The 13,311-nt window shown below is 39.6% G+C and overlaps 3 protein-coding genes across 3 annotated transcripts; 1 reads left to right on the top strand and 2 right to left on the bottom strand.

Annotated features, from left to right (window-relative positions):
- Nucleotides 1-594: 594 nt before the first annotated feature.
- Nucleotides 595-2,016, bottom strand: LOC133865460 (uncharacterized). Its single transcript, XM_062301904.1, has 2 exons — nucleotides 1,644-2,016; nucleotides 595-1,592 (listed from the first exon to the last, which is right to left on the bottom strand). Exons 1-2 carry the CDS (start codon nucleotides 2,014-2,016, stop codon nucleotides 595-597), a joined length of 1,371 nt encoding a protein of 456 aa, XP_062157888.1.
- Nucleotides 2,017-2,858: 842 nt separating this feature from the next.
- On the bottom strand, nucleotides 2,859-4,835 carry LOC133865285 (uncharacterized). The gene is made up of 2 exons (XM_062301698.1): nucleotides 3,927-4,835; nucleotides 2,859-3,803 (listed from the first exon to the last, which is right to left on the bottom strand). Exons 1-2 carry the CDS (start codon nucleotides 4,833-4,835, stop codon nucleotides 2,859-2,861), a joined length of 1,854 nt encoding a protein of 617 aa, XP_062157682.1.
- Nucleotides 4,836-12,513: 7,678 nt separating this feature from the next.
- Nucleotides 12,514-13,311, top strand: LOC133858646 (uncharacterized). Its single transcript, XM_062294119.1, has one exon. The coding sequence runs from the start codon at nucleotides 12,540-12,542 to the stop codon at nucleotides 13,077-13,079; it is 540 nt and encodes a 179-aa protein (XP_062150103.1). The 5' UTR covers nucleotides 12,514-12,539; the 3' UTR covers nucleotides 13,080-13,311.

The raw sequence follows: 13,311 nt of genomic DNA, 5'->3' as shown, positions 1-13,311 counted from the left end.
TCGGTATTTTTCTGAAATTGAAGTACCATCAGTGATGCAAATTGAAACTCAATGACTAAAAAATAAAGTTGTGAAAACTCAGAAACCATAAGAGTACTTAACCCTTAAAAATAAATAAATAATATATGCGCATAGTTCGGACAGTACGAACTTGCATCTAGTAAGTTTTGAAAACTTGTTTTTTTTTTTTAAGTACAAGTTAATATTTTTTTTGAAAAAAAAAAAAGAAAAAGAAAAAGAAAAAAAGAAGAATAAGAAGAAGAAAGAAAGAAAGAGAGGAAGATAAGTTGACTGAATGAAAGACTTTTCAAAACCTGTATGTGCATGTGCAACTCAAGCTAGTTACAAAAGCAAAAGAAAAAGAAAATAAAAGAAAAAGGAAAGGAAGAAGGGTAGTCAAAATTGTATGAAAACTTTTCAAGTACAAAAGTAAATTCACCAACAAAAGAAACTCACATGAAAACTCTAGGAGATTCACTAAACCTCTACTACTACCCTTTTTTTGAGAGGGAACTGTAGATTCCATTAAGCAAAGTCCGCAATTACAACGTTCAACAACTAACTGGGGCACAAATTAAACCACACATGTTGGGACTACTGAGAGATAGCAAATTTTGCCAGTAAATGTGCCGCCCTATTCCCATCTCGTCTCACGTGAGAGACTCTCCAAGAGGGGAAGGTCTCCAGCATCCGCCTAGCTTCGAGGACCAAATTCCCGACACTGGAATCGACCTCCGCAGAACTCCTCAGAGCCAAGATGATCTCACGGGCGTCGCCCTCCAGCTCCATCGATTGGACTCCCATGTTGTGGGCGAATTGTACAGCTCGACGGGCCGCTATGGCTTCCGCTACAGATGGATCCCTAATATAGGGGATAACGTCGCACATGGCAGCCTTCACATCCCCATGGTGGTCCCTCGCGATAATACCCATGCCCATGATTTTCTTCCGGTCATCCAGCGCGGCATCCCAGTTGAATTTGATGCTGTTTACCGCCGGTCTCAACCATCTATCATGCGAGATCTGCCCCCTAGGCCCTAAAGCTGAAGTGGCTTCACGGGACTTCCTAAATTCTTCGACAATCTTGGTGGCTTCTCGGATTAGGATGGAAGGGGGCAACACTGCGCCCCCAAAAACCACCATATTGCGGCGGGCCCAGACTTTGTAAGCGACAGAGGCAAACAGTTCCAGGTCTTTATCCTCCAGTCTATCACAGAGAAAAGCGAAGATGTCGAAAAACTCCTCCGCCTCCACCGAGGTCTTTTGAATGGGACCCCTGCAGCTGCCCCACACCGCCTTGGCAGAGTCGCACCTCCAGAGGACATGCCCGTTGGATTCTGCCTCAGAGTTGCACATCGGGCAAAGTTGGTCAATAACTATCTTTCTCCTGTAAAGATTAATTTTTGTCGGAAGAATATCGTTGCATGCTCTCCATATGAATATTAGAATGAATCGGGGTAGCTTTAGATTCCATAAGCGTCTCCAAGTAGGAATAGCAGATTGCACCGAGGAAGTACTCCAATTTCCCCTATTCCTTCTCTCCACTTCTAGGTGATAGGCACTATGAACCGAGAACCTACCATTTTTGGTCCCTGCTCAAATTAATTTGTCCTCCTGAGATCGGGGGTTAATAGGGATACTACAAATCTGCTCCACTGTTTCCTCCGAGAAGATTTGTTCAATTAGGGGAATGTCCCACCAGTTGGCTTCCCAGTTGATGATTTCAGCTACCTTTGCATCCCTTGAAATAATCCGCACAGGATCGAGAATTTTGTGAGGGGTAGCTGGAATCCATTTGTCCTTCCACAAATCAATCCTCGAGCCATTCCCCACCCTCCATATGAGGCCTTCTTGAAGAAGGGCTTTAGCTTGCCAAATGCTCCTCCAGGCATAGGAAGGCTTCTTCCCTAAATTGGATTCCAAAAAATCCACACCCGGGTAGTATTTTTCCTTCAAGACACGAACAGCCAAGGAGTCAGGCCATTTCAGCAACCTCCAGCATTGCTTTGCTAGCATAGCCCTATTGAAACATTCAAGATCTCTGTAGCCCAAGCCCCCAGTGTCCTTGCTTCAGCCCATTCTTTTCCATGACATCCATGCAATTTTGTTGAAATTCTCCTTGAAACTCCACCAGAATTTCCCCATAATGGAGTTGATCTCTTTGGTTAGGGTTTTTGGAAGGCAAAAAACACTCATCGTGTACGTCGGAATCGCTTGAATCACAGCCTTCAACAAAACCTCCTTCCCTGCATGCGTGAGAAATTTTTCCTTCCACCCATTCAATTTAGCCCATATCCTTCCTTTGATATGGTTGAAGGAAGAGATCCTTGAACGTCCAATTAAAGCCGGGAGTCCTAGATACCGCTCAAAACTTTGCACTTGGCCAGCACCTACCCTTGACAGAATCTCCTTTTTGGCCCCTGGAGGAGTATTTTTGCTAGAGGAATGCTACATATCATCCCCTTGTCCTCCTTTTGTCCTCCCAAAATTGATGTGGTTCTTAAAATCATTATTGGATCAAAATTCAACAATGATCTATCATAAATTCAATGGTGATTTTAAGAGCCACATCAATTTTGGGAGGATAAAAGGAGGACAAGTGGATGATATGTAGCATTCCTCTTTTTGCTGAAGAAAATAGACGTTTTCTCCCTGTTGATCTTCTGCCCTGAAGCCCTTTCATAGCGCTCCAGAATTTCTTCAATGTGTCCCCACTCTCTGGGGTTAGCTTTACAAAACAATAGGCTGTCGTCGGCGGAAAAGAGGTGATGGATTCGGGTTCCACCCCTGGAGATGGGGACTCCTGTAATTCCTCCTTCTCTTTCCGAGTTTCGAATTAGGGAGCTAAGGGCTTCGGCTCAAAGGATAAACAAGTAGGGCGATAGAGGGTCGCCTTGTCTCAGGCCCCGCGAAGGAACGATCCTCCCATAGGGCCTGCCGTTGATGAGGATGGAGTAGTTCACGGTCCGGACACACATCATCAGAAGATTGACCCATCGGTCCACAAATCCAAGCTTCCGGAGCATAGCCTCCAAAAAGTCCCACTCCAATCTGTCATAGGCTTTACTCATGTCGAGTTTTAGAGCCATATACCCCTCCTTCCCCGAAAGTCTGGTAGCCATAGTGTGGAGAGTCTCAAAAGCCACTAAGACATTGTCATAAATCAAACGACCCGAGACAAACGCACTTTGCTCGGGGGAAATAATGTTAGGGAGAATAAGCTTCAACTGGTTAGCTAAAACTTTAGAGATCAATTTATACAAAACATTGCATAAACTAATAGGCCTATAATCCGTCAGTTTAGAAGGTGAGCTTACCTTAGGGATAAGAACAATATTGATCATGTTAATCTCTTCATCAAGCTGTCCCTCCCTGAGATAAAACAACACAGCTTTACAAACATCTCTGCCCACCGTGGACCAATTTTTCTGGTAGAAGATTGCCGGATAACTGTCCGGGCCAGGGGACTTAAGGGGATGCATCTGGAAAAGCGCCTTCTGAACTTCCTCCTCAGAGAAATTGTGGAGAAGCCAATTGTTCATTTCATTGGTAACCCGGGTGCCAATCAGATTTGTACAGTCCTCCACCAAACCAGTACTTTGGGAGGTGAAAAGCCCCTCAAAGTAACTTAGGAACACCCTGCCAATGTCTTTGTTCTTCCTCCATATTCTGCCCTGCTCGTCAGCAACGCTCCTGATGGAGTTAGTTTTCCTCCTATGCTGAACCCATGAGTGGAAAAAGGCTGTGTTCCGGTCACCTAACCGAAGCCAATGCTGTTTAGCCCTTTGCTTCCATTTCAGATCCTAAAAATCGAGCAAATCCTCAATCTCTCGCTGGAGTGATTTGATCTGAACAGCCAAATCAGGGGACTCATTTCGTTGGAGAGCTGCCAACTACTCAGATTTCCTCTTAATATCATCCTCCACCTTACCAAATTTCTGCTCGCTCCAGCTCAACAAGGCTTTTTGACAAGATAATAGTCTCCTCTGAATCCCTTCCGAGGGAATTTCTTCAATGTTACCATTGCTCCAGGCTACGTTTATAACATCCCCGCATTCCACATCACTCATCCAGCTAGCTTCAAATTTAAAGCCCCTTCTAACCGGACCCTGGCCCTGCCTATCCAACTGACGAGGAGAAAAACTGACCAGTATAGGGCTGTGATCAGACGTTCTCGCCGCCATAGTCAAATCAGAAAAAGAGGGGAACAAAATACACCACTTTGGATTAGCCATAGCACGATCTAATCGTTCCCTGGTGAAGGATCCATCTGCCCTCCGATTGGTCCATGTATACATAGATCCCAAATAACCCAAGTCGCCTAAGCGGCAAAATTCAATAGCTTCCCGAAAACCTTTCATCTGGGATTCCTTACGAAGGTTATAACCTTCCTTTTCCACCTGTTCTACAATTTCGTTAAAATCGCCCGCGCATAACCAAGGGATCGGATGGCAAGTGTTCAGGAATTGCAAAAGCTCCCACGATTCAGCTCTTCTAGCTAGATCAGGATTGCCATAAAAACTCGTGAGCTTCCATAGAGGATTATTCTCCCCATCCTTGACAACAATATTGATATGTCTTCTGGAATAATTATACACTTCTAGATTGGACTCCGAACTCCACAAAAAAGCAAGCCCCCCACTCTTGCCAACCGGATCAACCACAAAAATACTGTCAAAACCAAGCCTTCTTCTAATGTTATCCATGTGCTGTTTGGAGCAAATCGTTTCCATAAGAAAGACAAAAGTGGGCCGTCTCTCCCTCACCATTTGGTGAAGGTCCCGAACTTTCCGGGGGTGCCCAAGTCCCCGGCAGTTCCAGCTTAGGAGGATCATTGTGACCGGTGGGGCTGGTGACCAGCCTCCGCCCAAACTATGTTAGAGACCTCCTCTACATCTGCCCTCCCCTTCTTCACCTGCTCTGTGAGATCAGCTCCAACGGTTAACGCCGTCTCTTCAAAATTTCTCTTGCCCGCCTTCAGCAGTTCCTGGACAGTAGTAGGAGCTCGGGTCCTGCGTCTCCACTTACGGATGGAACCTTCTCCTGACAAGTTTCTCTCATTTTTGTTTTCCTCCAAAGAAAGAAATGGAGGGTCCATCTGGGGCTCAGTCAGTAATTTAGGCCCAATGACATGGGATGGTGCATCCAAACTCCACCCACCCGGCCCAGTATTCGGCCCACCCTGGTCTGGACCTACCATATGATCTTCCCCCTGATTTTCCTCAGCTACCTTGTCAGTGTCCCCCTCTGCGACCGATGGACAATCATCCTTAGCCACCTGAACCTCAGAATGCATTAATTCCATGAAGTCACATCGCCGGTTTTGACCCTGCTTCTGTCCTGTCTCCGCAGCCTTGGATTCCCCAATCTCTCTTCCCAATATAGTCTGCAGGATTTTCCTCTCATTTCTCTCCTCGAGGCTGTCAGCACACCTTTCCCTGTTAGAGTCCGTACTTGGGAGGTCTGAGATGGCTTCCCTCCCTCCCTCTAACTTTGATTCTGTCACTGAGTTACCTCCGGCAGCCCCTACCCTCCGGTTGGTTACCCCCATATCAACTGGACTACCCCCCCGCCTCCTTCCGTACCTCGAGTTTCCCTGTGAGAAACGCATGTCTTCTGCACGGAGCCAAGTGCCCCAATGCTTTGGAGAGGGCTCTACTCCCTGCTTAGGATTCTTGTGTTTCGCTACACTGCAAATGGTTATGGAAAATGCGACCACAGTTGAAACAGAAATGTGGAAGCTTTTCATATATGAAATTTGCCACACCATCTTCCCATTAAGGCTGAGAGCTCGACCTCTTTCGAGAGGCTTAGTGATATCTACCTGCACCCGAATCCGAAGGCACCTCCCCCAGCCTATCCCTTCCCCAGTAACGTCCACTTCCTCCACTCTTCCGATGGATTCTCCAATCTTGTGCCCCACATCTTTGTTCATGCAGATGAGGGGAATATCATGAACTTGAATCCAGAACGGGGACATTGAGAAATTCATTTGGGCAGGCGGAATACTTTCCTCCACTTCTTTAAGAATCAGGACATTTCTATCAAACAGCCAAGGATAACCCTCATGTACTCTCCTTTTGTCAGCTTCTGTGGAGAACTCAATAAGCCAAATGTTGTCCTGTAGCTCCTTGAAGACCACTTTTCCAGCCGTTTTCCACAGTCGAGCCATAAAAGCCCTGAACGCCTCATTTTGAATCCTTCTTTCAGACATGAAACGCCCAATCAGGCAGCGCCCATTTGCCAGTCTCAGGTCTGCCGTCTCATCTTCTGTGATCTCGATGCTCATCCTTTCTCCCTCTAGTAGTCTCATGCTCCCACCTAACTTCTCCACTAACTCCTCCATCTATGGCTTGATCAAGATAAACCAGACAAATCTGGACTCATGACCAAGCCAAGCCAACTATGGAAACTCCTAGCTGGCAAGAACCGGCTAGGGACTCCAACACTCTCCTCTCGGGTTTCCTAGAGAGAAAAGAGCCAAGAGAGAGGACTCCAGCTAGGGCTGATTTGGGTTCTACTACTACCCTTAAGGCTGATGCAAGGTGCGAAAAGAAATAGAAAATTAAAAAAACGGCGCCTACATACATGTCTTCTCAATTAAACTCTTATGAAAATACCAAATGTCTCCCAAAAAAATTACCTATAAATACCCACCACAGTACAGTAAAAAAAAAAAAAAAAAAAAAACTCAAAAAATCTCTCTCTCTCTCTCTCTCTCTCTCTCTCTCGTACGATCAGTTTAGGAAAAATAAAAAATAAAATAAAAATATTTAAGAATAAAAATTAAGCTTTGGAGCTACTTAAAGTGGGAGTGTTAGGTATAATTCTTTTATTCTTAGTTTATGTCTATTTTAGTTATTAAAATTTAAATTATGTAAATAAAATGTATAAATTGCTGGGAAAAGTGTAATTGAATATCTCAAAGAAGGATATTATATTCAATTATTCTTTTAAAATTACAAATGTGTCGTTGTATTGCCTTAATATTATTAGGTATTTTACAATAGAACTATTGTAATGCCCAAGTAATGTTAGAGCTTTAAATAAATATTATATTAATATTGAAGTAATGCTAGTATGAAAAATACGTGAAAATGCTACATAGTCATTATAATGCCCAAATAATGCTAAGATATTTAAATATGTCGTTATGATGCCCAAATTGTATTATGACATTGTAAACATGTTGTTATGCTGTCTGATTTTTTAGGATTTAAAATAAGGCTTAAAATGAGAAATAAAGAATATAGCCATGTATAATATTAATGTAGAAAGTTTATGAAAACGCAGAAAAATCATCTAAAGAGTATACGCCTAAATTGTAAGTTCAAACTTACTGACCCTACATTATTTTACAAAAACATGTTATATATGTTTTATTGAGCCCTGTAATTTTGATTACACATATGAACATATTTTGAAATATTTTACATGTGTTAAATGAAAATATATTTTCAAATTAAATGATTTATAAAAAGAGAATGAGTTTTGGAAGAAAAAAAAATTATTTGTGAAAATGATAATATTATATGAAATTATGTACATATGAATGCATGCAAATGCTCAACGGTTAGGTGGGGATTATGCGCCTAACATCCCGATATTAGGTTGGGGGAAACAAAGTTGTCCAACTGCCTAGCAGTTAAGTGGGGTCACATGCTTAACACCTTGAAGCTATAAGATGGATAAATTATTAACAACTTTTGCGGTTAAGTGAAGTAACACTTCGCAAACTCCTAAGGATAGGTGAGAGTATAAATTCACTTATTGTTATGATGATATGTTATGTTCTGCAGTGTTATGTGCTTAAAGTATGTTGATTTTAACTGATATTTTACTCATATTATGAATTCTTTTATTGATTCATATGATGAAATGTGAAGTTAATTATGTAGTAAGAAAATGCAAATAAATATATTTTATGTTTTATTACTGTATATCAAATTGTCTATAACATGGTTTCCTAGTTAGCTATACTTTATTCACAACTCTTTTGTGAAAACCCTGCATGTATGGCTGTCTAGTACTAAACAATAGTGATGAGATATTTTATAAACAACTAAGGTCTCAGATTACAAATGGTCAATTTGCTTGAATTTGCTGAGTCATGGATTCACCATTCCACCTATAATTTTTATAGATGCAATTGAGGAGGAGGAAGAAGAAAAAGAAGACGTGGACCTGTTTGAGTGTTCGATCTATGATAAGAGAGGCTGGCTAGGAACCTCAGTTCCTAGCCACCACTCTAAACCACAAAATCCAGCAATTCCAACACACTTAATGTCAATGATATCAAATCCCTATTAAAAAGAGTTTAGATTTGTCTATTAAAACTAAAAAATACATGTACGGTGCTATTGTGATATATAGTTTTTTATTTGTTACTATATATTTATGATGCAATTGATTGCACGGTTAGACTTAATCAACAAACATCTGCACAAAGCTTTTTGGGATTGCCGACGAAAAAAACTATGCTTAATTTAACAAAGGAAATGGTTTATTTCTCTAAGGAAGAAAGTTAGAGTATTTGTTTATGAAAATATTTGGTGCATGTTTATCATATTTTTAGTTCACCCTCACAATTATCATTTTTTTATTTTGGCTCTGCCACTGCCTACAAGGGCCGAGTATAACTGGGGTGTATCCTAATTTGAGGACTTCATCCTTTAAAAACTCATGTACGATGCACATGACTTATTTTCTGCTAAAAAAGACGAAATTGGCAACGTCGGCGCTACGTGTCTCACTGTAAATCCAATGTTCTATGCCCAAATGAAACACATGCATTGAAATTGACCTTCATTTTGTCCGGGAGAAGAGGTTGCTCGAGCTTTGTCTGTTAGGGATAAAATTAACCCTAGAGACACGTGGACTCAGAAACATCTCGGATCTATGTCTCGGACATTTATTTCGGCCAGCGAAGAAAAGATTGCCTAGGTATAAATAGATCTCGGAGGTATAACGACATCTCGGTACAAATACATCTCGGAGGCAAAACGACATCTCGGTCTTAACACTCCAGGTTACGGTATATGGAACGTCCCGAGATATCCTAGTCTGAATAGGGCGAGCATATCTCGGATATTTGTGTCTCAGAGTACTAACGTCTCGATATATCCCGAGATCTCCAGGTCGGAGCGAACACGTCTCGGATATCATCGCCTCGGAGGTTAGCTGAAATGTGCTACAGACTTCTAAAAGGTGCCATGCGCCACGTCCGTCTTAGAGTGAGATAAAGATAGAATCCCAGAAGATCAGGGATAAACTACAGATCCATAATTTATGGGATAAAATGGTTATTGACATGGAATCAAGTTCAAAGAAGTACAAACGCGATCAACTACGGACTTTACACTCCTACTCGAATTCCCTGAAGATGTAGTTAAAGTTCAACCAGGCTAGGACTCAAACTCCTAATCCAACTAGGTGTCAAGAAGGTCCGGCCTATAAATAAAGACCGTCACACCAGGTATAAGGACGAACTCTCGAAGCTCTTGAGATTAATATTCAGAATACTCTGCAGAAAACTTTTTAGACTGACTTAGGCATCGGAGTGGGCGTGGTCGGCACCCCCGACGAGTTGTTTGTTCCTTTTTGCAGGGTTGAGGTATTCGGTAGAAATCAACAGCGAATCTTCAGGCGACACGTCACCATACCGGAAACTGTACCAACATTGTCGTTTAAGTTTATCTCAAGCAAAGACCAATTAGCTGATACCTTCGCAAACTAGAGTTATTCTACAAGCTAGTCCTATTGTATCCCTCCAATAATAAGGTGCATTTTAAAATTATATTTTGATCAAAATTCAGTAATGATCCATCACAAGTTTAATGGTTATTTTAGAAGCTGTCCACATTATTATTTGAGTGACATAAAAAAGACTTTTAACATTACTCCAAGATGGACTTCCTCTACGATTTTTACATGATCGAGTTACATGCCAATCTCATTAATGTCACTGCGTCCCGATGAGACAAAATCACTGTCAGTACCGTATTGAGACAACCACATCTTCAAACACGGTCCCGCGCGTCCTAGCCTGTAGATCAATTAAGCAGATGATGATGAACAAAAACAGTACTGTAACAAACAGATAATTGAGCAGAAGGAGATGATGATGAACAAAAACAGTACTGTAACAAACAGATAATTGAGCAGAAGGAGATGATGATAAACGGAAGCCACCAAATAAGGATAAGGATCAAAGAAACAGATCAAACAGCAGATAGGTCATGATAAATACTTAATTGTTACATTTTTTATTTTTATTTTTTTTAATGATGAATAAATACTTGTAACATGACAGTTTAGATAAGGGAAGATACATAAACAATACATGATTGTATTCATCCAAATATTATTGTTATAAATACGTACATGAATATTTTCTGTTCTTTTAGCGTGTAAACTTCTCTTTTCTCTCTCAATTAGTATTTGATGGACTAGTCAAGGATGTGACCTGTTTGTATGGGTTCTTCATATCCTCATATATATATGTTGCACGGACTTGCAATAATGTCATGAGACTCTAATTTTTATGATGTGAAATTCATGGTCCACGTTAATTCATCGGTCATAATTCCTTGCGAAAACAAACATCTATGCATGTCCAGAGAAATATATATAGAATCTAATGTCCATAAGACGTGCTTAATCTTTTAACCATATATATTCTCTTAGCAGTGATACACATGGGACAATACCGTTTCTTGACACCTACTTTTTATTAAAAAAATAGATTTTAATCAAAAAGTTGTCTCTAATGCCACATTTGAGACAACTTTTTCATTAAAATCCAATTTTTTAATAAAAAGTGGATGTTAACCGTTCCTACAAATCATTTTTCATACTCTCTACCTCTACTATTGTCGGTCTTATTTAAGAAAATAAGACATTTTAAGGGAATATAATTATAAGAAAACCTTTTCTCACAACGACAGATAAATCTCATATAATCTCTTCAAATTACTAACAGTTCAAACGGGTTAAATGCCATGCATCTTTATCCCTCGATAGGACATGCATCTCTGAAAGGAATTTCAAAAGGGTCAATGAACATGATTAATTTACTTAAAAAGGTAATACTCTTTTTTTTCTTTTTTCTTGTTTTTTTTTTTTTTTTTTTTGGCTTTAAGAAATTCAAGACGCGTTTGTTTTTGAAATTGTTTTATATATATTCACCCTGTTTTCATCGTGTACAGTATTGCATATATATATATATATATATATATATTTATATACGTACAGCCTACAGGTATGAATGCTTACATAAAATAAGAAGCATCTGAAAATAAAATAAGAATTAAGCTAATAATGTAAGAGCATTCATACCTGTATATAATTAAATGAAATACTGTACACGATCGATGAAAACAGGGTGAATAAAAAAATTTCCAAAACAAACGTCTCTTAAAGCCAAACAAAAAATAATAATTAAAAAGAAAAAAAAGAGGATCACCTTTTTTTAAGTAAATTAATCATGTCCATTGACCTTTTGAAACGGATAATATTTTGATTTTTGAGACATCTGAATTAAAATAAAATAATAAGCTAAGAATGTAAGACTCAAGTAATAATTTTAAAAAAATTATACAAAATCTTACAAAATTAATTTTTTACCTTCTCAAAAGTGTTCTTTTTTTTTTTTTTAAAAAAAAAAAAAAAAAGAAAAAGAAAAAGAAAAAGTTTTGTCCCCCTCCCAAAACTTAAAATTTTTATTCTGCCCCTGCAAACGTCAACCTAATTAATGTGACTGAGGTTGTATTTTAGCCTAAACTAATAGCATTTTTGTACTAGCTTATACTACAAAACTTTGAAAAGTAATTACATCGGGTCCTCATATATACTTGTCAAATTAGACACTCCATTAAGAACTATCCTCAAATTGGACAGAAGAGAGGCCATGTATTCTTCTTTCTGGAATACCCTTCAAATTAATTATTTAAAGAAAAGAAAAATAAAAAATAAACATTTGAAAAAAATTAAAATGAAAAACGCCAAAAAGGGGGCTGTTTTGGTGCTTGGGCCACACCCTTTTTCTGGTTTCGGGCCTTTAATTTTTTTTTTTCTTCCAATTTTACTTTATTTTTAATTCAAGTTTGCTTATTTTTATTTCATTTTTAAAAAAATTTTAAAGACATTACGGTAAGAAGCATTAAAAAATAGTACTACGCACTTTTTTGTTATTTTACATTCATTTCTTAATTATCGGAGTATCTTAGGCTTAGATATCATTTTTTAAAATTTGACGTCATAATTACAAAAGTCGTACTCGGTTCAATTTTACGCGCATGAATCTCGTTCAAGAACGAGAAACACATGTGAAACAGTGAAAGAACAAAAACAAAAGAAAAGTAAAGGATGGAACATATGTATCTTCCTGAATTCTGAGTCATCATGAGAGGTCACAAACAAAGTTAATTAATTTGCTTCAGTACGTTCCCACTGCCCCCCTGACCTGCACCTAGGCTAGCTATCCCACTCTTTAAAAGAACGTACATCCACCTTCCTTTGCCTTCACATAATCATCAAACATGATGAGCCTTTCCTTAGCTTTCTCAACTCTCTCGCTCCTTTCGCTTCTTGTTTTCTTCATCTTTATAAGTACTGGTGCTATATCCAGCCGATCTTACAATCTCGGTTGTTCATCAACCATGTCGAAATACCTCAACTTGATGGCCACCCATTTGAAATGGGCATGCAATAATTGCTTGCCTTACGGTACAGCTGGTTTTTCCAAGCCACGACACGCGCATGGTGTGCCAGAAAGTAGTGGTGAAGAGCTGATCAGCACAGCACGATACGAGCACGACCCCTGTTCTTCGGAAGTAGAATGTGCTGTGTGTCTGTGTAAGATTGAAAATGGAGACGAGATCAGAGAGCTAAGATGCGACCATCTCTTTCACAGAGTTTGCTTGGACAGATGGCTTGGATACAAGAACCTAAGCTGCCCTCTATGCCGCGATTCGTTAGCTCATCCGTTCAGAGCAATTACTGAGCTTGGAGTGGAAGTTCTGTCGTTTAAGATTTTCTCCTTCAGTTCGTCTGACCACGAGACATGGTGGCTACGTTGAATCAAATTAATGATGCCAATTTCAGTTCTTCTGCCAGTCTTGTAATGCTCTTCTGCCCTACATTGAGTGGGAGGGAGTAAGGTGAGAGTGTGTAACATTAATCGCCCCACATTAATTTAGGTTGTTTCTTAGTTATGACCTTAATTGGATGTCTAATATTTAATAAAGACATGCAAATCTATTGAAAATTTGAAAGTACATGAACATGCACAATAAGAGATCTTGAATCAAA

Source organism: Alnus glutinosa, chromosome 1 (assembly GCF_958979055.1).
Source record: "Alnus glutinosa chromosome 1, dhAlnGlut1.1, whole genome shotgun sequence".
NCBI lineage: Eukaryota > Viridiplantae > Streptophyta > Magnoliopsida > Fagales > Betulaceae > Alnus > Alnus glutinosa.
The sequence above is the reverse complement of the archived record's forward strand: the minus strand, read 5'-3'. Positions and strand labels throughout refer to the sequence as shown.